Genomic DNA, 27,832 nt, shown 5'->3' on the forward strand with positions numbered 1-27,832 from the left:
ACATATCTTTAATATAAATTGAAAAAAAATGTTTTTAAAAATATTGAAATTGTAATATTTATTTTATATTTTTTATTTATAAATATTTTATATAGCAGGCAATGATAACCTATGGAAAGAAATTCAAGTTCCTGGTAAGTTCAGTTAAATTTACTTTTCAGGAATAGTAGTGAGCTAAAAGATGCAGCACTGAGGTCTCTCCAGATAACAGGTGAGTAAATCGGAATTCGTGGTTTGGCTGATTTTTGAGGATTTTTTTTAAAGTTCCAAAACTCCACACTTCGAAAAATTTCCAAGTGAAACCAGTCAGTGTTAGCCTATGGAAGGAAATTCAAGTTACTGTAAGTATGGTTAGAATTACTTTTCAGTTTCAGTAGTGGGCTGAAAGATGCAGCACTGAGGTGTCTCCTGATAATTGGTGAGTAAATCGGAATTCGTAGTTTGGCTGATTTTAGAGGAATATTTCTCTCAATAGTGATGGAAGGGGGAGGGGCCTGAGGTGACATGAGTGCAAACACGCTCTGTGGCGCGTTTTAGTTTGGGGAATTAATTTGTCTTCAATCCTAAGGTACCCTATGAGCCAACTAGCCCACCAGGTACCTACAGTATGCACAAGGGAGCTGCGTTGCAGAGAGGTGTTTAATGGTCACGTCCCCTTTTTACAACACTCTGCAACGCAGCTCCGTGGCGCTTACTGGAGGTACCTGTTGGACTAGTTGGCCCCTAGGGGACCTCTGGATTGAAGAGGAATTAATTCCCCAACTTAAAACGCACCACAGGGCATGTTTGCACACATATCACCTCAAGCCTCGCCCTCTACCATCACCACTGTGCAAACACACCCCGTAGCACGTTATAAATTGGGGGATTAAGTCCCCTTGCATACTGGGAGTCCATGGGTGCCAACTAGCCCACCAGGAGCCTCCAGTATGCGCCAGGGGGCTGCGTTGCAGAGAGGTGTAAAAAGGGGCGTGGCCTCATTACACCTCTCTGCAACGCAGCCCCCTGGTGCATTTGCAGAGGGGGAACTAATTCCCCTTGCATACTGGGGGTCCCTGGGGGCCAACTAGCCCACCAGGAATCTTCAGTATGCACCAGGGGGCTGCGTTGCAGAGAGGTGTAATGAGGCCATGCCCCTTTTTACACCTCTCTGCAACGCAGCCCCCTGACACATTTGCAGAGGAAGAACTAACTCCCCTGGCATACTGGGGTCCCAGGGGGCCAACTAGCCCACCAGGAACATCCAGTATGCGCCAGGGGGCTGCGTTGCAAGGAGGTGTAATGAGGCCACGCCCCTTTTTACACCTCTCTGCAACGCAGCCCCCTGGTGCATTTGCAGAGGGGAAACTAATTCCCCTTGCATACTGGGGGTCACTGGGGGCCAACTATCCCACCAGGAACCTCCAGCATGTGCTCGGGAAGATACACAGTACAGTACAGAGTACCGTACAGAGTACTGTACTTCGTACCCCGCGATTTAAAAAAAAGAAAAAATTGGGGCCTTGGGTGTCCTTGTGGGACCCCCTGAGCAGGCCTAGGGGGTAAGGGTGTTTCTACCACGCCCCCTTTACGTGTTTTGCACCTTTGTTTCACTGCTTTCTTGTGCCTCGGCTATATATATATATATATATATATATATATATATATATATATATATATATATATATATATATATATATATACATATATATATACATATATATATATATATACATATATATATATATATATATAATAAAACGTAAATGCAGCCTTTTTGAGTTTTTGTATTATGTTTACTATTGTAAACGGGGAGCGAATAGATTCTCCTGATAATTTATTAATGAATCTCTTACTATCTTCTTCTAAAATGCTGACAATGTGGGCACGTTTGCACCATCAATGGGCCTGTCCAGCTGTCAATGCCTCCAGAATTAAAAACAGGTTCTCTTCCAGGGGATCCTCATCAATAGTCATAAGCACTAGAATATTCCCACCCATGCGCGGGACCCCGGAAACACAATTGTATATGTGAAAACATATAAGTATATGTATATATATATATATATATATATATATATATATATATATATATATATATATATATATATATATATATATATTGCCTACTGGCGGTCGCCAGTAGGTAGTTATAGTTAGGATTATTTTCAATAGGGAAATCGCAACATTCTATTGGGAATAACTTTGGCACCGGTTGAGGAATCTGCCTGAAAATGTCCTCAAATTTTCCTGGCGGCGCTCCGGTCCTTGCCTGGAAGTTTGGGGGGGGATTCGTGAAGCGGGGGCCGAGAAAAAAGGGGGGTCCCAAAACGTGTTTTCCCCATGTTAATTTCCATAGGGCGGTCGACCTCACTTTTAGCCCGAACGGCTGAATGGATTTCCACGAAACTTGCCAAAATTGTAGGGACTTGTAGCCCGATGTGCCTTTGCTATGTCTCAAGATATGTGCTCCAGTGGATTTTGAGTAATTTAGGTTAAAAAAATATATATATCTATAAGCGTGCCCCGGTACGCGCACCGGGGCGCTAACCAGAGCGCTAACCAGCGCGCTACGCGAGTTCGCGCGCGGAAACCTGATTGGCTCTCGGGTGTCTGTCAACATTCCAAACAGTCCGGAGCGGCCACCATCTTGTGTCTCGGTAGGATAGAGACACATGAGGTGGCAAAAACAAAGAGGGGAATGACCAAAAGTGGGCAGGATAGACCCCCTTGACTCTAGGTTTGATGTGGGGGCCATAAAAGGGCCCCGCGGGGCAAAAAAGAACTTTTTTTTCTCCGATTTGCGCGGGAGGAGTGCCCGGTACGCGCACCGGGGAGCGGACCAGGGAGTGTACCATGGGGGAAAAAGAATGACAGAGTTTTTTAAAAATGTAACCTTTTTTTATAAATTGGAGGTAGTTCAGAAAAGAACTGGTTTTTTTTCTTCTTTTTGTTGTTTAATATTTTTTTATTGTTTTTTTGAACATTTTTTACTTTTTTTGGCTTTTCTGAACAGTTTAAACATTTTTTTGTATTTTTTATGGGGAGAAACAAAAAACAGGGAATTATAAACGGCTCAACTGGAGCAAAAAAAAACAGGAAAAAAACTTAGGGTTTCTTCGGGCACTTGTGGTTATCACCAGCAATGTTGATGAGGGTAATACTCTTCTCACCATAAGTATTAGTTTTGCCACAATATATGCAAACAAATTTGAAATCACCAAACTTAGTTTGGATGTTTGGAACCATCTGACTTGCCTCTGGACCTGATGGAGTGGGTTCTTTGGTTGTTGAGGTACTGTGGAAGGTTTCTGCACAGTTCTCTCACCTCTGCTGCAGACCAGTAATTGGGGTGCAATCGTTGCATGTGCCGAATCATTGTGTGATTCCCAAATGAATATTTTTTTGCAGGGTTCCCCCTGGATAGTACAGTGCCACAGATGAGACAAGTCACCTTTGCAGCGTTTACCTTCTTTGCACCCCTTGGGATTTCAAAAAACTCCCATATAAAGTGCTCTTTAGCTTTATATGGGGCATTGTCTTCAGGCAGGAAATTCCTTCTCTGCCTTCTCTCCTCCTCCTCCTCCTCTTCTTCTTGACCACCAATGTGATGTTGTGGTTTTCCTTGTGGTGGTGGCGCAGATGCTCCAGCTGCTGCTGCTACTGTAGCCATTTCTCTAACAATAGAAGTAGGTCTTCCTCACTCAAACAACAAAGTGAGAATGAGTAAAAAAGGTGGGGGCTTTCATCATTTGGAAACCAAAAGTGTTCTGAACCAATGAAAAGTGTTATTTTCAGGTCACATGACCTGACGCGCTTACGCTACGCGCCCCGGGGCGCGCCCGGGGGCACGTAACGTAAGCGCCCCAGGGCGCGCCCTAGGGCGCTTACGTACGCGATCTTATGTCCTCCTGCGCTTCCGGGTGCGCTTACGCCGTGCGTCATAACACGCATCACGCGGCTACGCGATACGTCACGATGATGTTTTCGTTCGCGGCAATAGCGCTAACGGGGCGCTCAGCGGTACGCGAACCGGGGTGCGGCAAAACTGTGCTTACCGGTAAGCTCATCGGTACACGCCCCGGGAGCGCTCCGGGGCAAAAAAAAATTAAAATAAAAAATATACATAAAAAAATAGTATTACATAAATATACAATATAAAATTCATTATAAAAAATATTACATTTCATACCGAAAGAGATTTGCTATTTAAAAACCTATGAAATTCACTGAAAAAACCATAGGTTTCACACCAGTTATAGTTAGCTGGAAATTTTGCTGACATAAAACCATTGAAATTCCCACGTTATAGTTAGTTGGACTCACCATAACTTGCGCGTGCAATGCACTGCTGATGACGTCACATATTACATCACTCATGACATGGTCAGTGACATCACTCATGACATCACTGATGACACCATCCAGTGAATGTGTGTCTTTCTGAAAAATAAATATTAGTGAGTAATGTTTAAATATTTAAATAGCCAGAGAAGAGCAGATTAAGGATCCTCTGTTGTGCATCTGGTTTAGGGGCCATTAGTCTCAACCAAGCAGACCTACCTAGCGCAAATCCCATGGGCATAAGAATGTGCCGACAGCGTAGCACCATCCGCTGCCATGCTAATCACTTGGTTGGCTATGAGGGATCCCTCTTTGATAACCTCCTTGAAGTCTCTTTGGTCTTCTTTTGGAAGCTTTTCCTTGAAACGGTCCAAGGAGTCCCATAAGGCCCTGTCATAGCGGCCTAATTAGGCTGCTGCGCTAGACACTTTCAGAGATGATGCTGCAGACCCACAAACCCTCCGTCCCCAAGAATTATGGGACCTACTTTCCTTGTCCGGTGGGACTGACGAAGATGCAGTTACTGCATGCGTTTTTCCTGCCGCCACAATAATCACAGAGTTAACAGGCGGATCTGATAGCAAGAAAACAGGGTGTTTCTCTGTCACCTTATATTGCTTCTGGATTCTACCCGGTGCATCCTTAATTGAAGATGGAGTTAGAAAAATGTCCATCACTGGTTTCAGAAGACCAGGAGGGAGCAACGGTCAAGACGCTGATCTCTGATGTAGTCTCTCAAAAATAACCTTTGTAGCGACCTGAGGAGTCGACATCTCGATGTTCAGTGTCTGTGCTCCCCTCTGAAGCACATCATGGTAAGTATTTATGTCGTGGATTGGAGATACTCTTGATTGAGGGCTATCCAATAGAGTGGGTGAGTAGTCCCTCTTAGAGGAACGAGTGCAGGAGGAAGACCATGCAGGGGACCTTTTCTCTTGTGACGAGAACCAGAAGGTCTCCGCTCCCGTGACCTGCCTGCAAGGTCCCTACGTTTGGTTGATGGAGATCTATCCAACTCTTGCACCAATCTTTGCAGAGGCGACCTGTGGAGCGGACTGGTGTATTCCTCCTCTCGCCATGTTGCTCCTGTAGGGTTTCTACACAAGTGACGGAGTGGAAGCATCCATCTCGGAGACAAATGAACAGAAGGGGAAGCACTGTGGTTATCAATTTGTGGGACTGGCTTGCTTTAGTCCAAGATAACAATTATACCATGTCAGTTTTGCAGATAAAAGATACAATGATGAGCTGAAATGTATTTTTAGTGTGTATGAACAATGTTGGAGAAACAGCCTCTTTTTCTCACCCAAGATCTTCTGCAAACTGACAGTGGGATGGCTTCCACACTGGCTTCTTTACATAAAGCATTCCAACCCCACCTCTATGTTCATGATTAATATATCCTGTTTACGACGATCAATCATCTATGCCTTACGAAATAGGTCTGACATCCACCTTTTTGGTCTGTAATGTAGATAATGTCTAAATCGTTATTGGAGGCATATATGTGTTCTGAGAATGGGGTTCAGGCTGCATTCACACCCTTTTTTAACCGCATCGCTGCTGGAGAGTTTCCCCTGCTGTGCTGGACAGCAATAAAAACTGGCGTGGTCATGACGAGCTCAGCTCGTCATGAGCACACGAGCACTGTGCTGCATGACGAGCTGAGCTCGTCATGACCATGGAAGGGGTTAAGGATGAACTTCACATTTGACAAAAGGAATTAAGCTCAAAGTAGGTACTGGAACTGCTCAAAACACAACCCAGCCCTAAGTTCTTTGTGCCCCATTTTCCTAACATAATTGTTCTACATCACTAAGCTCAATTGCAAAAAGAACAACAGTATGCAGTAATGATGAAACCAGTATATGAAAAAAATGCTGTTACTTTTTACAGTTTTTTGGCAAAGATGTACACAAATTTAAGACATGCTTTCTGATAAAACATATTGAATGCTCTTCGATATTTATGTTACTTCACCCAGTGAGTTTATATAATAATGCTCAACTGTGATATGCTACAATACATCCATTGCTAACAACACAATACCATCTGATAAAACAATGATGGTCTTCCAGTATTTTCAAAGCCAGATTTACAGCGTGACAAAATATTGTATCTTTTACTCTCATGATGGTCTAGGAAAATTCCTTTGCCATTCGTTCTTCAAGCAAAAAGAGACTTCATGGTACAAACAACCATCCTCATTTGAAAACTTTATAGGTTTAGTTTAGTTTATGAAGTGGATTAAACTCATGAATACCCTCTCCAATTCCTTTTTATTTATTCAATGGAGCTTGAGTAAATCATACAGGAAGGATATTGAGAAGCCAGTGTTTATTGTAAATTATTTCAACTGAGCACAGCTCTTTTCATGCTCCTTCCGTTAGGATATTGCTTCCCATCAACGGTATAAGCTTGGGATGGGAGTTTGCAAGGGAATTATGGGATTGCAACTTGGTATGCAAATTTAAGATTGACTTTTGAATTAACATTAAATATGTACATATTTCAGAAAACACATCTTAAAAATAGCTGATCTATATCTAAGTACCTACTTGCAGCAAGTCAGTTTATCTAGAATGAGGCTGTTTGGCTTCAATGTCTCTGCTAGTATTTTGGATAGGGATGTGTGTGGAAATGACAACCCTAATTTGAAAGGTAATTAAATCTGTGATATTTGGTTCTGGCTTTGCCAACAAAATCCTTTGGTGTTCCTATGATAAAAAGACATTCCTGACTTTTTATCCGCCATCCTATTACAATACTTCAAGGCTTTAATGTAAGGTATCAATCATGTTAGTCAGTACCAAACCACTATTGCTAAGGGTGATCCCAACTGGAAAATGTACCCTAAAAAATTCTTGATAAACACTGACCTCAGGCATTAAGCCCTCTGGATTTACAATTGGTTAACACCCTCTCAGGTACAGATCCATGACAAATCACAGGTACATGGTGAAAACAACGGTATTAGGACCAGTAAATTTGAATATGATAGGTTATGTAAACTGATGCCTACTACCATGTTTAGGACAGTTTTGAGACAGACACACGTTTTTTAGTATTGTTAAAATACACAGCACTCCTCAGATGCTCCAGAGAGTAATCAAAAGACGTGGACTCTTGATAACAAAATGATCATGTTGGTAGATAGCTGCACTTTTTGGTTCTGCCTGTTTATGATGAAATTTCGATAAAAATGGTTTTCTTTGTAAGTAAGCTAAACAAATGATTGCCTTTGCCATCTCAGATAGTTTTATTTAGGAGTTTGTAGTACCTAGTTTTAATTTTCAAGAGATATGAGAAATTGTTTATCTTTATGGCAAGACCTAGATGATGACATGCTATGTCATATTAGTAATGAAACAGGTATGAATATACCACACATCTCCTTTCTTCACCAAAGACAATACTTAAAGAAGGTATTTAACATACACAAAAGCAAGAAACAAATAACTACTCCGACCAACTAAAATAATACAAAGGAATATTTCACAGTATTACAGATAACAATGAGCATTAATTTAGCACATAGACCCAAATTAGCTGTCTTTTATATGGAGGAGCTCTGCAGAACAATTGGAGTGCTGCATTGTGCAAAGGACAGAAATTGGTGCAGCACCAGATTGAGTAAAAGTCACTCGCTGATGACATCTTCGTTAACCTTCACACTAAACCTAGCTGTTCAGCCTGACACTAAGGGCCTCCTTACGATGTCGGTCGGAAACTCTTCTGACCGACTCAGTTTCGGAATCGGTTCCGACCCATTCTAGTTAAGCGAGTCCGACTGTCCAATTACGATGCTTCTGAACATTGTTCGATCGAACTCGCATTGACTGCAATGCGAGCCTGTGTTCCAACCAACAACACAGGCTCCCATTGAAAAAATGGGTGGTTGCAAAAAACCTTCCACCCTGTGGCAGGAACCCCATGGTGCATGCCACACTGTGCATGGTTTTCCGGAGGGGTCCTATGGGTACCCCCACAGGCCCCAACCCGAGGGCTCCAGCTGAAGGGTGGTCTGGTACGGGCCCTCAAAGTCAGATTCCCACAGCCGTTTCGCATTGGGCAGGCCGATACTCTATGGCTGTCAGAATCTGATATCGTAATCGTTCTGTCGGAAACGGTGTCCATAGAGCTGCATCATTCGGCTCAGAACCAATCGGGGAATCCGAGTGCCGCTTGGAATCAAGTTAGACAGCCCGAACGGCTTCCCTGCATCGTAATTAGTCAGTTGGAAACATTTCTGAATTGGTCTGAAACATAGGTTGCGACACAGGTTAGGAAAATCCAAATCCCATTCGGATCCTTTCCAACCGACATCGTAATCAGCCCCTAAGTCACATGCAAGATGACCCAGCAGTGTCTAGCCTAGGATTTGTACTGGAGTTTCACTCTGCAATGCACAATATTAAATTGGACAACTGAAGAAGGGTCAGTCAAAAACAAAATGTGTGCTTTAATGTAATGTACCCATTTCAGGCAGGTATTTTCAATTGAGGGTGGATGAATGATTCGTCTATCTAACAAAGTGGATATATACAACCTAGCTGGTGAACAGAAAAAAAAATCATACATTTAACAGACACTTTTTGCATTCTCAAAACAAATCTGATTGATTATCTTTGCATGTCAGACATAGGATTCATGTAGAACTGGCAAAGTTGTCTGCATTTTGTTGTGATTCATTCAGTTTTGAAAATGTCTGTCCAACACATATTTATGCTTGTATAATACCCAGCCTTACAAATTTTTAAACAAGAGTCCCCTTGTCGCAGTCCATTGTTAATGGTCAAAGAGTATCTGATTCTTTTTAACATGGGTTTCTCTGCTTACTGAACAGTGGTTGACATGGTGTCTGATGGTAATCATTCAAACTAAGATTGAAAATAAGAACTAGTCATATACACATGGCTTTTATGAGCCCTAAGAAGAAGGGCACTACAAAAAGTGGTGATATGGGAGTGAAAGATCACACAGATATTCTGTTTGTCCTTTTGCTGTGTTGGTGAAGTAATCATTCAGAATGCTACACAGTGGCATTTCTGTGAAAAAATAATGTTCAAGGCTTTTGATTCATCTCAACTTACAGTATAATATTGCTATTCAAAGAAGAAATATGTGGGAACTGAGCCTAAGCCTTTTATGGTCTTGAAATATTTTAATTTAGATCAGAAAACATTAATCCTAGAATTGATCGAATAGATGCCCTTTTGGACCCTTCACACATTTTTAAACATTTAGAGCATTTGTAAATGACAATTTTTAGAAGTACAAATTTGTTATTGCACACATCAAATCAGAATATAGAATTATTACATTTAAGAGTAAATAATTAAAATGTGTACCTGGTCAATAGTGTTAAAATCAGCAGAAAATCTGTTTAGAATACTTCCCAATGGTGTTGTTTCAAAGAATCTACAAAAAACAAAACAATAAAATTAAAATGTTTACCGAGGTAAAAGCAATGATATAACCAAAGCTAGACTCATTCAATGCTTCAGTGCAGTAAACGAAATGCGGTTTAAATGTAAAGAATGCTTAGGTTCATACATTGATACAAATAAGCAAATTCATTGACATTAAATTGATAGGATCCCCATGTTTTCTATTAAGCCAAACCTCTTACAAAACCTCCAACAACATGACAACATGGCAAATATTTTTTCAAAATGCATTTTTTAAAATATGACTTCTTGCCTTGGAGACTGTAAGTTTTAACTAACTGACGTATATTTTCTCTTTCATCATAGTTGTGATCTCCTCTATGAGTTCTCTCTCCCTTTTCCTGTATTCTTACACATTCCAATGGCTGGTCTACCTTCTATTCTGTACCCAGGTTTGAAAAACATAGACTACTTCACATGGCATAGACTAATGCACATGACACTTTTGTAAAGGAAGTTCTGACTGTTGTATAGTATTTAAGGACCCTAGTGTAATTTTCCAGATTCATGCCCTTATATAGGTATATTCACCCTATTCTTATATAGGCATAGAAATCATAACACTATTTAGACATAGCTCATGCAGTCCAAATACGGCATGGCTACTCCCACTAGTTACAAAAATCCACAACGATTTCTTGGAAAACTCGCCTTCAGCAGTCAGGGACTTCCCCTTGCTTGAATATCGACCCCTTTTTCCCCGTTAAATACTCCAATAGACGTCTAGAGTGGGTTAAAGGATAAAATATGCATCATAACTAAATAGGACGAAAAATCCTATGTATTAGTTTTTGGTTTTTGTTCAACGTTGCAGGATACAGTGTTCCAAAACATTGTGCACTTTATCTTTGTTTCCTTGAAACTTGCTCTGCAAACTTTCCTTAAACAATGTCAGTTAACGGCGACAACAACACAACCGGTGGAGCTTTAGTGAATGCAAACCAAACGGATTTAGATGTTACTGGGTTTAATGAAGACGACGATGATGCTATAATCATCCCGGAAAACTTAAGAAAAACCATAGCTGTAAAGCTTATAGAAAATGGCCTATCACCAAGAGGTGGTAGGGTAATGTTTGTCATAAAGGCACATGAATATCGGCAGACAGAGGTATTCTATTCATAAATTATCTTCCCTGAATCAAATCCAACAACACATGTGTTCCACTTCTGTAAGATAGAATAACATCCAGCGGAATTTGTTCGTTTCGAGGACGTTGAAATTCCATTAACATACCAAGAGAATTAGCTCTGGTTTAAAGGCGCCCTACAATATTAAAATCACATTACCAGGCTCGGTCCACTAGGTAGACCAGGAGCAACATGGCCGGTACTAGCCAGCTATACACCACATCCTGCCATTGAACAAATGACAGGTCCAGAACTGTTAGCTCAGCTAAAACAATTAATTAAAATACATAGACTATTGGTACAATATGTCATGCGCACTCTAACAGTCCAACCTGCTATAAGGATTCCACAGCACACCCCTCATCAGGGGAACACAAATAAAATTACAACACAGACTATACTATCAGTCATTGGTAAATTACACGCAAAATGGAAACAAATTCCATTCTGGTTAGCTCAAAAAATTACTCAAATAGAGGCAGTATTTCCTGATAGTACATCTCATGAGAAACACAGGATTCTAACAATCTGTTTACCAATGGGGATAGCACCACACGTTGAGGACTGTGACACTTGGGGTACAGTCTTTGCTCAATTTACACAAAAACACATGGTGTTCCTCTATGGCGGTAATACCAGACATCCTGAAACAGATTCAAAATGAATACGGACCAGAACCTGCCTTGAATGTTGGTATGAAATTACTAAAAGATTACAAACAGGTCTCGGCTATATTATTAGCTAACATTAAAGCATTAGAGCAACCATATGAACTTGCTAGCATTACTGAAACATCCTATGAAGAACTAGGAAGAGATAGTTTGGGTGGGAAGCCAGTAAAACCTGAACTGACAGAAAATCCTGAAAAAGTTTTTATCAAAAACAATCTCACTACTCCTAAAAAGAAGTGGGAAAATACTAGACAGTCACTTCTTAAAGAGAAACGTTCTCAATCCAGAGGTAGGTCTCCTTAAAATGAGCACTCTGAAATGAGATATAACCTCAGAAATAGGGATAATTTGATAAAACCTGATAGATATCAAGATACTGACTCTCGTTCCTCTGGTACCTTTCAGACTTCCTCACAGAAATCCGAAAGAAGTTGACGATCAGAACACAAAGAAGAACGCATGAAGTCCAAAGACGATCAGCACATTCAGAAAAATAAGAAAATACAATTCTCAAAAAAGAAGGTAGCAAGTCTAAAAATCAGACATGCCAAGGATCTTGAGGACACAACTCAAGAATGGGGAGTGGGCCCAGACAATGCTCGACAGTGCAGCAGAAGTTACCATAGCTCGCAAGAGCCTGAAGGATCATCTAGAGATAGTGGTCTTGAATGAATGCATTCAAGTTGAAACTGCCGATACCAGCGTTAGTGTACCCCATAAGTTATATGAAGTAACACTCCGGATGGAGGGGCACATAACTAGGAAAATAAAAGCACTCTTTTGGGAGAAGCTCTCTAAGGGTTATGACATTCTTCTAGCTGAAAAAGACTGGCCACCAGAAATTGTTAGGGAGTGCCCACATGGCGAAGACATTATTATGCCAGCCTTCTCAAATCATTTTCCAATTCATAAAAAATACACCTATGCCAGAAAATGGGCTGTGGCCCAGGCTCCAGCATTATAAAAAAATCATGTGGGATGGGATGAGGATTCTCCTCATCATAAAATCCAGTTAAAAAATCAACTAACTGCTCAGAGGCAGTATCCAGTTAAGCAGGAAGCTCAAAAACAGGTCAGGTGGATCTGAGATCAATTTGAATACCAAGGGTCGATTGAAACATGCACCTCATCAATGAACAATCCTTTGTTTCCTGACTGCAAACCAGACAATACATATCGTCTAGTTTTAGACTACAGACATTTAAACTCTTGTTGCAAAACTTTTGCAGTACAAAATGAACACAGTGCAGCAAAAAATATAAAACCACAAACTGTTTCTTCTGTCAAAACATTGCACCAGAAAGCAGTAACTTGACCGCTTTCTCAATCCTGGGGACACAGCGTAATTTTTGCCGTCTCCCCCAAGGATTCAAGAATAGTACAGGGTTATTTTCATTCAGAGTAACAGAGTTACTACAAACGTATGATGATCAGGCATTATCTTAGGTCGATGGCATCTATCTAACAGATGATGACTTGGATGTGCACTTGAAAAGAGTGAACACCATAATACTTGGTTTCACATCTGAAGGGTACAAATTCAATTTTAAGAAAGCAGGAATTGCCCACCTCAATGTCCTATTCTTAGGATACGAACTTTCAAGTGAGGCAAAAGCCTGGCAGCCAACTTTATAGAGAAATATGTGCTGCTCCAACCTCCAAAGATGCTGAAAAACGTAGTCAATTCTAGGTTTCCTGAATTTCGGAAGAACTTAAATTCTAAATTACGCAGAAAGGGTTAAACCTCTCTACCAATTAATCAAACCTGATTTCAAATCAACAAATTGGACTCAAAAACACAGAGATATTTTGCGTTCAGTGCAAACAGACATGTTAGCTACAAAACATTTACAGACACGCGACAACGAACGCAACCTTGTAATCCGAATCATCCCAGGGAGATGCGGATTCACATACCTAACCTTTAATGAAGGTGAAAAGGTACCAATAGCTTACAAATCACACTTGTACACACAAGCTGAAATGCAATTCACTTCAACAGAAAAAATTCTGACAGCGGTTCAAACTGCAGTAGCAAAAGAGAGAGCTCTCGCGCAGGGAAAACGCATAATGGTCGTTACGCCTGTACCTGCCTTAGAAGCAGTGACAAAAGCGAGCATACCAAATGCTAAAGCTTTACATCCGAGATGGATACAATGGGTTAATTCTCTTGCTGCAACAGACGTTGAATACGTCTTTGACCCCTACTTGAAAACTCAAGAATTTCTAAAATACAAACACGAATGTCCTCGGCCCACTGAGATTCTGCCTCTAGAACATTACGAATGTATAAGTTATACAGACTGATCAGCACAGTCCGCAATTGGGGGCAAACAAGCTTACAGTACTGCGTGCGCGATTGTTAAAGGTCGCTGGCGCGATGGTAAATTCAAACCTATGGTCACAAAAACACAATCTCTCGGAGACTGTACAGCTCAGCGAGCTGAACTACAGGCATTCAAGGTGGCGCTTGAAAATACCGATTGTGAATTCTCCACACTCAAAGTGTGCGATTCGTATTACTGCGTTCAATCTTACAACGAATACTTGCAGAACTGGGTTCAAAACGGTTTGAAAGACGCAAAAGGTGGCACAATCAAGCATAAATTGCTTTGGGAACAAGTAGTTCTATTAAAGAAAGAACTACAAAAGACTCACGTGATCCATACACTGAGTCATCAACGTGATGGCGTTCAGGTTGCAGGGAATTCATTGGCTGATGAAGCTGCAAAGGCAGCTGTCCAAACATCTTCCGTAGCTGTAATCACTCGTTCAAAAACAAAAATAGACAGCAAAATATTGCAAGCTGTCACTGTTTTAATAAAAGACAGTGGTAAAACACTTCCGAAAGGCTTTCCACTCAAGTACTCATATATAACTGATGCAAATAACGTTCCTTTTGCTTGAATACCTGGTGTGGGGGATAGAGTAATTCCAAACATGGAACATAGATTAGGACTAATCTTAGCAGCACATGAAGGACTCACCTCTGCACAAGCAGGTGTTTCGGCCACAGTATCGTTATTGAAACAAAGATACTGGTGGCCGCGCATGAGGAAACAGACCAGAAACTACGTTCTGGAATGTGAAATCTGCCAAAAAATGAAAGTTTCAACAGTGAAACGTCCTGCGCAGACGCCCCTTCTTATTTCAGATAAATCACTAGCGTACGTTTACCTGGATCACTGTTGTCCCTTACAGAGGGATGGCATCTATAAGTATATCATGGCCGCAGAAGATTCATGCTCAAGATTCATTTGGATGTGGACTCAGCTGACGCCGGAACTGGTGTAAAAGATTTGCGAGTCTATATCGGCACATACGCAATCGGCAAGCTAAATTCAGACCAGGGTTCTGCGTTTAGCTCTCGAGCTTACAAAGAAGCCATGGCCAGCTTGGGCGTTGCACTGCGGTAATCAAGTCCATTCCATCCTGAGGGAAATGCGGTAGTGGAAAGAAAAAATCGTGAAATAAAGCAATCCATAACAGTTAGGGTATTAGGTTCGGGTGACGGGTGGGTCAAACATCTAAGAAGTACAACACAAGTCCGGTGCACACATTGTAATGAGTTAATCATGCAGGTTTTCATCATGCCAAGAACATGAAGTGCAAGTCTTAAGTAATGAGACAAGGTAGACACATGTAGGTCGTTCTTTTAAGATGTATTAGGCCCTCCTGTTCTGGAAGGGTGACATCAAGACAAAAAAACACATAACTAGGCTGCATGATTAACTCATTATAACGTGTGCACAGGACTTGTGTTGTATTCAATTTGTTGGGCCCTTGCCAACTCATACAGAGGTTTTTTGGGTCTCCTCTGACCGCGTTTCACCGTTCTTATTTTTGTTCTCTTTACCCATACTAAGCGGTACCAGCATAGGCGCCACTTTTTCTTGTACACTCCAAAATCCTACACGGAATCTTCAAACATCTAATAAGTGTCCAACGTAGTCTTAATATTCTGCCAAGAAATTCTCTGGGTGGAATCACTCCATATGAAATACTTTTTGGTACTTGAATGCTTATCCAGGATCTTGATCGTCACACTTCAGTGGTGGAACAAAAACCCTTTGATATCAAAGACCGTTTGGCTGTTTTGCAGGGCATAAATGAAACAAGAAGAAGTCTGAGCAACACAATACAGAAGCCAACGACCACTGAAGAAAAACCACCTGTCCCAGCAAGACCTGTCTGGATTCCAAAGATTGGGGATCTAGTCAGGGAAAAGATCGCGGTCAAGAAGGAATTTGGCCCTTCTTACAGAAAACCATTACCTGTCTTAGCAATCCACGGAACAAGATCAGTGTTACTGCCGCCCCTTGCTGGAAGAAAGGAGAACAGAGTCATGTCCATCGACCTGGTCAAACCACATCATGTGGCCGATAATAAGTTGTAGGCCCAGTGGACTCCAAAGATGTAGCAGACAAACTAATCTTGCTACAATCCAAGAGGTTCAAACTGAGAGACTCATCACCTTTGAAGAATCTGCAGTGAGAAAAAAAGGACTATGTAATAAAGCCATGAATCATGTGTCTCTTGAGACCCAAATAACAGTTCGTCAAGACACTCCTGTCTACAATGATATAGCCTCTGACTATACTAATATGACAAGGGAACAAGAAGCTCCAGCGACTTCGAGTATTCCGGATGCAATACCAACAATTGACAGAACTGCCTCTGGCTATTTTATCAACTTTGATACGAACTCTGAGGATCCCAGTGACCCCGAAACGACGCCAGCAAATAAAACTTCAAAGAAAAAAATAACAGAACTCTTTCATCAACTTGAAAATTCATATCTGGTTTCACCATGGGTTGATTTTTAGATTGTGTTAGGTGGACTTTTTCTCCTATTTTGGCTCATTCTTGTTTTAAATTTGGGAAAGCTGATAGATGGGAAATATAGTAAAATGGACACATCAAGTAAGAACATCAACTTGCTCCTGAAACCTCACAAATCATCTCATCGTGAACAAAGAGACCTGTCATCAGTGAACATCACAGCCGTTCCTATACCTGGTGGTATAGCATGGGACAGAACTGACTATGATATTTATGGCCCAGTGGAGCTGTTGAGGATTTCACACCAGTTTAAGGTTTCTTTGAGTGACTTTGTTTCACCAAGCACATTTTCTGATGATTGGGACTTTGGAACTGTTAATATTATGATGCCAGACTTAGAAATGTAAGCAACAGTTGAAAAACACAAATACTTAGAAGGTTCATCAGATTATGAACAATTGTTTTAGTCATTTTAGTCATCATTGTTTGCACAAATCTGCAAACCCTAGAAATGTTTTAACTTATATTCAATGGGAACATTGTCCGACGCCACCTAAGGGTGGCTCGAAAACATTCTATGAAAAATGTCCATACTTTTCAGGTTTTAATATCACAAATCTAGAAACGTTTTATTTTAAAAGCCTAAATAAGACAGGAATGAAAATATGTTGACTAATACTAAGAATATTTATTCTGCAGCCTTGTATGCTCAACTGTCCACATTAGGTTTTAACTTTTGGAAAGACAACATTGAGACAAAAACTGTCTGGGGCACAAAAGGCTGGCAGGTGCAAGGTTTAGAAGCCTTATTCAGAGCCTGCATCATCCCAGATCAAATGATGTTTTTAAATGACACTGTTCAACAGACATCTTATCTTGGCCTGGCTACGATAAAAGATTTTTAAAAACCGTCTATACCTAAGCCCACACCTGATAGTAATGGAACTACAGATGAAGAGGTAGACGTAAACTATATTTTACAACAGAACAGAACTAATCCTGATTGGAAAATATTGGTAATCTGGCCCACAGACACGAATAACTGTCAAGATAGATTCCTGAATAAGACTCAAGGGTTCACAGTAACTAGGCCAGACCCAAGATATATCCAGAGATAACATCCAGGGATAATTACAACTTACAGTGTAGGAAAACTATGCCTTGAGTAGCTACAGAAATCCACACTTCCAGAAATAAAACAACACTTAACTTTACTTAAATAAGGCGTTGATTTGAGAGACTTCTTACTAGGACCTCGCAAACCACGTCAAAAATGTTTCATATACGCCGGTATATACGCTGCTTATAATGAAGCATGGAAAGTCACCCAAATAGAAACTGCAGAACGAATACGAGAAATTGATTGTATTAATTTAGAGAAGGCACTCTCTGTAGTTGACAATGGGTTAACAACTCTGTCATTCAGAATTTATTCTTTGGACATCATTGTATCCTCTGCCATAGACAAATGGAACAGGACTTGCTAATGTTACAACATGGCCAGTCTCAATTGTGTTCTATAATGCTGCTAGGCTGGCCATTACAAAGTCTTCGTTCAGGCTACGTGCCATGGTGTCTAATCAACACCACATCATTGTTTTCTGCATTTAACCTTACAGATAAACAAATCTCTTTGGCACAGAGGGGAGCAGACTATACGGTGCTGAGCATAGAAAAACTCGAAAGATTATCATTAACCGTTTCTGAGAAAACAGCCATAGAATGGATAATACATGGCACCATCACAATACCAGTGACGATTTTCCAGGTTCAGTATTGCTTGTAACACATACCAGCAGGCCTGTATGAAAGGTTGGGTAAAGAATACATAAAGTCAACCTGGGATTTACCATACACACACACATGTTGGAGTGGGGGAAAGAAACTATTTCTTAGTGGTAATAATTGCAAACATTCACTAAGCGGTACTCTTTTGTGTCAGGGTATTATTTACACGGAGCCTGCGATGGGTTTTTCAAATAACCTTTCTTGCCACCTGCAGGGTTCTCCGGCAGCAGTTATAGATCCAATTTTTAGGCAGCTTGCCAATGGTAGCTACATAATGTTGAAGGATCACAGCTGTTGTGGAATGATGCCAGGAATAGCCTATCAAGTTAGTATGTCAGCCAGGGTCAATTGTTGTATGCAAGTATTGTTTCCTAAAAGCAAAACAGACGGGGAGTTGCCACTATGGCCTTCACTGAACATCTCTTCTCTACGAATTGATTCTTTAAGCAGAATGAAAGTCATTCTTTTACAAAAAATAGTGCCAGTGACCTCGTCCAAAGAAACGTATGATCTGCAAGTTGCAAGGTCCTCTGCGGAGATACATGCCCTATTATCAACTAACTGTGCAGTACATTTCGCAGAAATGTTAGGTCGTATCTTAAACATGTCTGATACCAGTGGTATTGTACATGTATTTAAGGCAGTTTTTTCGGGACTGTTAGCACCCTTTGAAGCAGTCCTAGGCATTTTTCCAAACTTCGTGCACTCTGTGTTCGGTGTCCTGCCGCACGTCTTGGGACTCGTAGCAGGGATACTATTTTTATTTCTGCTGCTCTGATATGGCAAGTCCAGTCACCAGTGAAACCTAGATTACCATGGAAAATGCTCTTCTGGCGATGCACTATTGTGACTGAATAACACAGATTCTTGGCTTGGCTCGTTTGAGAGATCTGAATACCACATGGTTCCTTTTTTTCAGACCAATCTGGCAAGATTGCATCTTACCTGTCCTACGATGCCTGCTTTGTGGAGAGGAATGCGTGTTGGATATCTGTCTGACACTTCCATCCGCACTGAACGGATATTGACGCTTTGCTTGGTTCAGTAACAGCTCATGCATTGTGTTGCTCCCAAAGGCTACCAATCCTGATGACGGCATTCATTGAGGTCTCACAGACGCAAACTGCTGCCAGTGAGATACGTGGACCAACAGGCACACAGGTACCATCTACTGCGAGCATTGCTAATGCGGCTGACGCTGACGGCGATGCTTCTCAACTCTGTACGATTGATCTACTTAAGTGGTTAAACTTTCACCTACTGTGGTAGACGATTTCTTTGCCAGCTTAGACGATTTAATGTTTTCTCCTGACACCGAGAATAACTTTTGAAATTTCCACACAGCGTTCTCTCAACTGAGAATTCGACCTTCATTTTTTCAAAACAAATCTTCTAACTTTGGAACTCTATTTTTCTACTATTTGAATTGACTTTTCCAAAAGTGAAAACATTTTCTTTTTTTTGGCACAAAGTAATTTGCTTAAAGTAGAACTATTCTTAGAGAACAAGAATTCTTTGAATCCTTCCTAGAGACAATATTTAGCATTGTCCTAAAAACACTAACAGTTTATTTATTCTGCTATGGAATGGTCTCCACCTTTTCTTCTGTAAGTTAGAGCCATTTCATAAATGTAATTTCATGATTCATTCAGTTAGCACTGCCAACATCATAACATATGCTTTGAATGACGAATATTGCTTTTAAATGCGTGCTGTACAAATGCTCATTTTATGTGTACAAGCCATTTTTCAAATGCATTTGATGTATTTTGGGGTGGGAGTGTAAACAAATGCTTTATATATGTTTTAGTACTTATAATTTAGTAATGTCGAACATAATAAAGTGGAGTGGGTGTTGTATAGGTTTTTAGGACCCTAGTGTAATTTTCCCGATTCATGCCCTTATATAGGTATAAATCACCCTATCCTTATATAGGCATAGAAATCATAACCATATTTAGACATAGCTCATGCAGTCCAAATACGGCATGGCTACTTCCAGTAGTTCCAAAAATCCACACCGATTTCTTGGAAAACTCGCCTTCGGCAGTCAGGGACTTCCCCTTGCTTGAAAATTGATTTATCCAAGAACTCATGGAGTTTTCAAAGAACTGAGACTCTTTGATGACGTTATTATGTCCAACCTTACGTCAAACTCAGGAATATAAATGTATAAATATGCCCACACTTGCCCAAGCAAACACACGGTGGTTTGGAGTAGTTCGACTATCTACTTGCCTGAGCCATCTCGCTGCAGCAAGTGCCGAAGAAAGCAAACCCGCCAGAAGAAGCACTGAGAGAGACGCTGTCTTTTATCTTGCTGAGAAGTCCAGCTCCAGTGTTTTCAAGCTACCCTTGCGGGTTGCTGGGAAATCGAGTCCTGGGACAGAGAGATACCAGACCACCTTCATTCTAAACCAAGGTACGGAGCTGATTAGACACTAAGAGAAATCTTGGATAGATTCTTGGCAAAAAGAATACTAAACCTATGCTACACCTCACTTACTTCTTCCCTCGTACTAGACTTAGGTTAGGTACATCGGGGTAGGCGTATTTTAGAAGCACCAGTTGAGTATTTTTAGTCTTTATTTATTAATGTATGTATTCTATGTATTTTATGGCTTAGAAACCATACCATGCTTTTACAGTATTATTTTATAATACTCTTCGTACTGTACGCATTTTACTTTGCAGCCAGTATTACGATTGTAGCAGTTCATTTCTGCTGCATGAGAAAGAAGACTGTTCAATAAATACTTTTTTTATTGAAAACGCCCTTCTCTCTATTTCTCTGCACCTCTGGTGAAACGAAGCATGCACGATTGACTGAGTAAAATATCTATCTATTGTTTCCACGACTCTGAAGATCAGTTTTATCTGGGGAAACAAAGTTGTCATGTTTATGCGGTTGTCAAGTCAAGTCAAGTCATAACATTTGTATAGCGCACTACATACCCAGAGGGTTTCAAGGCGCTTAGGAAGGGGAGGAGGATTATTTGTCAAATATCCACGTTTTAAGCTGCTTTCTGAACGCTAGGTGGTTCTGGGTGACGCGAAGGTAAGCGGGGAGTGAGTTCCATGTTTTAGCAGCCAGGTATGAAAAGGATCTGCCTCCCATGGTGGTCTTGTTGATGCGAGGTACAGTGGCGAGGGCTTGGTTGGAAGAACGTAGTTGGCGGGAGGGGGTGTAGAAGGACAGTCGAGAGTTGAGGCAATCTGGTCCGATGTCGTAGAGTGATTTGTGTGCGTGGGTGAGCAGTCGGAAAGTGATCCTCTTATTGACGGGTAGCCAGTGGAGGTCTTTAAGGTGACCAGAGATGTGTTCGTTGCGTGGGATGTCTAATATGAGCCTGGCTGAGGCGTTTTGGATTCGTTGGAGTTTCTTCTGGAGTTTAGCGGTGGTACCTGCGTAGAGGGTGTTTCCGTAGTCCAGTCGGCTCGTGACCAGGGCGTGGGTGACTGTTTTCCTTGTTTCGGAGGGGATCCAGCGAAATGTTTTTCTGAGCATGCGAAGAATGTTGAAGCAGGAAGAGGATACGGCGCTGACTTGTTTGCTCATTGAGAGTGAAGAATCCAGGATGACGCCAAGGTTCCGTGCGTGGTCTGTCGGGATGGGTGCTTTTCCGAGGGCTTCCGGCCACCAGGAGTCGTCCCAAGCAGAGGGGGATGTGCCTAAGATGAGGACTTCTGTTTTGTCTGAGTTCAGTTTCAGACGGCTTTGTTTCATCCATTCGGCAACTTCTTTCATTCCTTCGTGTAGGTTAGTTTTGGCGGTGCTGGGGTCATTGGTGAGAGAAAGGATCAGTTGAGTGTCGTCCGCGTAAGAGATGATGTTGAGGTTGTGTTGGCGTGCGATGGCCGCGAGGGGGCTCATGTATACGTTGAAGAGAGTGGGACTGAGTGAGGATCCTTGAGGTACGCCGCAGATGACTTCAGAGGCCTCGGACTTGAATGGAGGAAGGCGGACTCTCTGGGTTCTTCCGGTGAGGAACGATGTGATCCATTCAAGTGCTTTTCCTTGGATTCCGATGTTATTGAGGCGTTGTAGAAGGGTGCTGTGGCAGACTGTATCGAATGCTGCAGAGAGGTCGAGGAGGATGAGGGCGACTGTGTCTCCATCGTCCAGTAGAGTTCGAATGTCGTCTGTTGCTGCGATGAGGGCGGTCTCAGTGCTGTGTTTTGCTCGGAAGCCAGATTGTGAGGGGTCGAGGGATTTGTTGGCTTCGAGGAAGGCGGCGAGCTGGTTGTTGGCGGCTTTCTCAATGACTTTGGCCGGGAATGGAAGAAGCGAGATGGGGCGGTAATTTTTGAGTTCGGTGGGGTCCGCTGTTGGTTTTTTCAGAAGGGCGGTGAGTTCAGCGTGTTTCCAGTCTTCTGGGAAGGTAGCAGAGTTGAAGGAGCAGTTGATGACGTCACGGAGGTGCGGTGCTATGACGGAGTCTGCTTTGTTGAAGATGTGGTGAGGGCATGGGTCTGTGGGGGATCCTGAGTGGATGGAATTCATCAGGCGGATGGTGTCCTCAGTGGAGATTGGGTTCCAGGCGTTAAGGGTGTTCACAGGGGGAAGATGGTCAGCAGATGGTAGGGTGGGTTGGTTGTCGAAGCTGTTGTGGATGTCTGCAATCTTGTTGTGGAAAAAAGAGGCAAGGGAGTCGCAGAGGGTTTGAGAGGGGGTGATGTCGTTGGAGTTGGCCGAGGGATTGGAAAATTCCTTGACGATGTTGAAAAGTTCCTTGCTGTTGTGGGCGTTGTTGTCAAGTCGATCCTTGAATGCTGTTTTCTTGGCTTTTCGGATCAGTTGGTGGTGAGTGCGGGTGGCGCTTTTGAAGGCGTCCTTGGTGCTGGTGGTTGGGTCTTTTTTCCAGGCCTTTTCAAGGGAGCGGCAGAGTTTCTTGGACTTCTTGAGATCATCGTTGAACCATGAGGCTTTCTTGCTGCCAGGTTTACTTTGACGTTTTTTCAGTGGAGCTAAGGTGTCGGCGGTGTTGGATAACCATAGGGTGAGGTTGGCGGCGGCTTCGTTGGCGTTAGAAGAGAGGGCTGGGGAGTTTCGAAGGAGCGATGCGGAGATTTGGTCCGTGGTGATTTTGTTCCAGTTTCTTTGCAGGGTAGGTTGGGAGTGGTTGATGGGTTTCGGCTTGTTGTAGGTGAAGTGAACGCAGCTGTGGTCGGTCCATAGGAGATCCGTAGTGTGGCTGAAGGAGACATGTTTGCTGGAGGTGAAGATAGGGTCGAGTGTGTGACCTGCGATGTGGGTGGGGGAAGTGACTAGTTGTTTAAGTCTGAGGTTGGCGAGGTTGTCCACGAGGGTGGCGGTGTTGTGGTCGTTTATCTTTTCAAGGTGAAAGTTGAGGTCTCCCAGAAGAATATAGTCTTTGGAGGGGAGCGCGTGTGGAGAGATGAAGTCTGTGATGTCTTCGCTGAATTTTGCGCGGGGTCCTGGTGGTCTGTAGAGGAGGGTGCCTCTGAGTGTGGTCTTGGGGTCGATGTGGATCTGGAAGTGAAGGTGTTCGGAGTTGGCGAGGTTGGCGTCAGAGCTGGTTGAGATGCGGATAGATTTCTTATGGACGATAGCGATTCCTCCTCCTGTGTGGCTGGTACGGTCTTTGCGGGTGATCTTATAGTCTTCAGGGATGGCAATGGTGATGTCTGGTGCGGAGGAAGCATTCATCCATGTTTCCGTAAGGAAGGCGACGTCTGGAGAGATGGTGTCTAGTAAGTTCCATAGGTCAATGGCGTGCCTGTGCACCGATCGGGTGTTGAGAAGGATGCATTGTAGGTGGTTGGGGTCGGGAATCTGTGGTGTGGTCGTAGCGGAGATGTTGTCGGTGCCGCTGAATTTGCAGGAGTAGCAGGAGAAAGGTCCAAATCCCTTCTTGTTTATTCGATAAAGTTTCTAGTGACCTCTGAGCTAGCTGGCACTCACAATTAAGTCTAATATATTTGATAGAGACCTAGTAGACATAAGTACTACGTCACATCTATAGGATATATTATTCCAATGCGCAGAGCCTATTGGGAATATAGGAACTACACTACATGACCACATTATGAGCTGACTGATTAAGTGTTATAAAAAAAAGTCAATACTTAAACAAAGTATTTAACATACAAAAAATCAAGAAAAAAATATTAACCCTATCCAGATAAAATATTACATAGGTATATTTCACATTATTAAAGATAACAATAAGCACTAATATAGCATTTAGGCCCAAATTATCAGTCTTTCATGTAACAGAGCTCTGCATGAGCAATTGCAGTGCTACATTGTGCAAAGGACAGAAAATAAGTGCAGCACCATATTTCATAAAATTCGCCTGTTGATGACATAATCTGTGGCCCTCACACAAAACCTAGCTGTTCTGCTTGACACTAAGATTCTGATTGCGATTGAGGTCGGTTGGAGCACCGACCGCTATGTAAATGTAAATGTAAATTGATACTTGTATAGCGCACTACTCACCCGCAAGGGTCTCAAGGCGCTTGTACGAATACCGCTGTGGAACCCATCCTGGCTTTCCCTGTGAGGCGTCCACTCCTGGGCACCCCCAAGGTGGAGGCCAGGCATCCTTAGCGTTGTGGGGGCCGTTGTGGAGATTAAGCAAGCTATTGCCCAGAGTTGCAGAGTGGGACTCCATGATTGAAATAGGCACCGAGGTGAGAATTGTCAGGTCCGTGAAATTTTTGAGCCCAAGACCCGCCGAGGTGGGGAATTGAACCCTGGTTCCGGGCTAGACCTCCGCATCAGGGTCTGCCGCTCTAACCATGGAGCCACACTTCTCACTATTGCGGCGGTCAAAACACTGCTCGACAAGCATGCAGCGGTCCAATGGCCGCATTTCGTAAAGCTGTCAGAACTGCAGCGGTGGTATGCTCCAATGTAAATGGCAGCAGCTGCCACCTTGCAGTGCATGGCATGCAGTGCAGGGAGGTGAGTGAAGGCACTAATGTGCCCCCATGCCCACTTCTCAGTGCCCTACAATGCCAGGAGGCCTTATTTTGGGCAGCCAATATCACTTTCTGACAACCTTTTCATGGTGGGTGTCCCGCCATGAAAAGTCTGTCAGAAAGGGTTATCCTTATCCCAATGGTGGTGCCTGCCTTGGCAACAACACCATTCAGGGACCCTACTCCGACTGTTGCCCCGTCCGGATCTGAGATCCTGCGGATACAGCAGTGTGGACTCTGATCGCTGTGGTCCAACCACCAGCAACATAACCTTTGGTTTTATTCCAGGCTGATGGCCAGGATAAGAAAATTGCTTTTTTATCTACATTAATATTTGTCAGCTTTTTGAGGTAAACCACATTCACTTTCCTCACTATTGAGTGAAGATTTATCCTATTCCTACCAACAATCAGAAAAAGTGTTATAAGAATGTAATTCCTTCTAGATTATGATAATGTTAGTCATTACTCTCTTAAATATGAATACTAAATATACCAATTCCTAAGGCATATTTAAGAATAATTTAAATGACCCAAAGGGTTTTATAAATGCACATAGTTGAGGTGATTCTTCATGAACTTTAATTTGATAGTACAATGATGCAAAGTAAGGCGGTAAATACCTTTGCTTCTTCCAAGCTTGAAATTAAATAATTAATGTTGGGTAAGGGAAACCTAACGAGAACCACCTATTTAGTTCCCATAAATGGATGCATAGGCACACATCACTATTTGGCTTTCTTGCCAAAACTTCAGTTGCTAACTTCTTTGTGGCCTCGGCTGGCTCTCTAATCATCTTTCCAGGTTAATTGACACCATCACTCTTTCTTGCACTCAATGGCAAATGTATTACTTTATTATTAATGTATTTACTTTAATTGTACAAAATTAGAATCTAATTTAACAAGGAACAATATTTGGTTAGATGAACCTAAATTGTAATCACCGCTTATTGTTACCTACACTTTGCTTACTTCACCTCTACCACAGAACTTTATGCAAGCATACTGCCTTTTTATTCTAATGGGTTCTTCACCTTATTACCAAGGGCAGATAAAAACATTTTTTTGTTTTACTGTATCCCACAACAAATCATCATATATCTTCCTTATCATAGTTGTATTTTAGAGCAAGTGTCATATTTCTAGGTCTTTACCTTCAACCTTGAATGTGTCTGTCTGTCTACCTTTTGATTTATCACAAACATAGAGGACAAATTCTCTGATCACTTCTTGAAGCAATCTCATACTTTTGTTCACAGCACAGTCCTTCAAAATGTGCTGTACTCTCACTGCATTTAGAGTTTGCATCAGTGTAGGGCATCCTAAATAATTAGCAAAATGCTCAGCTGTTTCACTGCTAAAACACTGTCTCCCTGAGTTATTTTCTTTCCTGTATAACATCCAAGACTTTCCTGATTTTGCCATCCTAAAACTTTCATCTGCTTCACAAGCACTAAATTATCTTCATTGTTTCGCTTAATATCTTCCACATATTTAAGCATGTGTACAACTTTCTTTGCCACCCATAAACCCTTACTTAATATTGATCCACCCTTATGTCAAAGCTCCCCACATATTTATTTAAACATTTTAATATAATTCCCTCTTCCACCTGACTGTCAAATATACACATTAAAGCTAATTAGGTAATTGTTTGAGAGGGATTTAAGCCCTTCTCAAGCAACAGCCACAATCCTTGTTAGAGTGAGCCACAAAAAAATCAGAAACTAACAGGTAGTTTGCAACAAGAGCAGTCAGGCTTAACTTGGAGGCAATGTGTAAAGTATTTGTGTAGCACATAAACAGTAATTAAGTGAAAATACAACACAAGAAAGAATCTTGGCCTTGGGGAAAATTTTAATTAGTTAGAGAAAATGGAGCAATTTCAGTAATTACGCATTACTATTGTGATGCGAAATTGCCAAAATTACACAATTACGCCATCTTGAATAATTTAGAGTAATTTGGGCCATAATAAAAGAGAGAGCATTTGCTGGCTACTACTGTTCATGTCCTGTAGCATTTAGTGTTTTTGTATTAGTGTAATATTCATCCTCTGGTCCATTTTGGATGTGAGGTTTAATTTTGCACTAAGAAATAGCACTAAATGCTGGATTACTTTTATCACTTAATTACACATAATTACGAGTACTTTTGTGGTAATTAGAGTGACTTACGCCTGATATGTTCACCCCTAATAAAATCACACACATTTAAATAAAAATGTAAAAACATGTAATTAGTTATTTGACACCAAAATTACTAAAATGCAATCAGTAGAACAGGAGTTATTCATTTTTATGTTTTTAGTAAAAATATGGGGCCTAAAAGGGCAAAGCTCCAACCCTGGACATCCAGTTGTAAGAGATCGGGGCAAAATCAATTTTAATTAGTCAGAGAAATTGGAGCAATTTCAGTAATTATGCATTACTATTGTGATGCAAAATTGCCAAAATTACACACTCACCCCATCTTGAATAATTTAGAGTAATTTGGGCCACAATAAAAGAGAAAGAGAGCATTTGCTGGCTTCTACTGTTCATGTCCTGAAGCATGTAGTGTTTTTGTATTAGTGTAATATTCATCCTCTGGTCCATTTTGGATGTGAGGTTCAATTTTGCACTAAGAAATAGCACTTAATGCTGGATTACTTTTCTCACATAATTACACATAATTATGAGTACTTATGTGGTAATTAGAGAGACTTACGCCTGATATGTTCACCCTTAAAAAAAT

The 27,832-nt window shown here is 41.7% G+C and overlaps 1 protein-coding gene across 1 annotated transcript in view; it reads right to left on the reverse strand.

Annotated features, from left to right (window-relative positions):
* Positions 1–27,832, reverse strand: part of ABCC8 (ATP binding cassette subfamily C member 8) — a 1,237,886-nt gene that overhangs the window by 255,426 nt on the left and 954,628 nt on the right. The window contains exon 27 of the mRNA XM_086954145.1: positions 9,675–9,744. Within this exon, the coding sequence (XP_086810271.1) occupies positions 9,675–9,744 (70 nt within the window). The remainder of the gene's footprint in view (positions 1–9,674; positions 9,745–27,832) is intronic.

The sequence above is a fragment of the Lissotriton vulgaris genome, chromosome 2_1 (genome assembly GCF_964263255.1).
Source record: "Lissotriton vulgaris chromosome 2_1, aLisVul1.2, whole genome shotgun sequence".
Lineage (NCBI taxonomy): Eukaryota > Metazoa > Chordata > Amphibia > Caudata > Salamandridae > Lissotriton > Lissotriton vulgaris.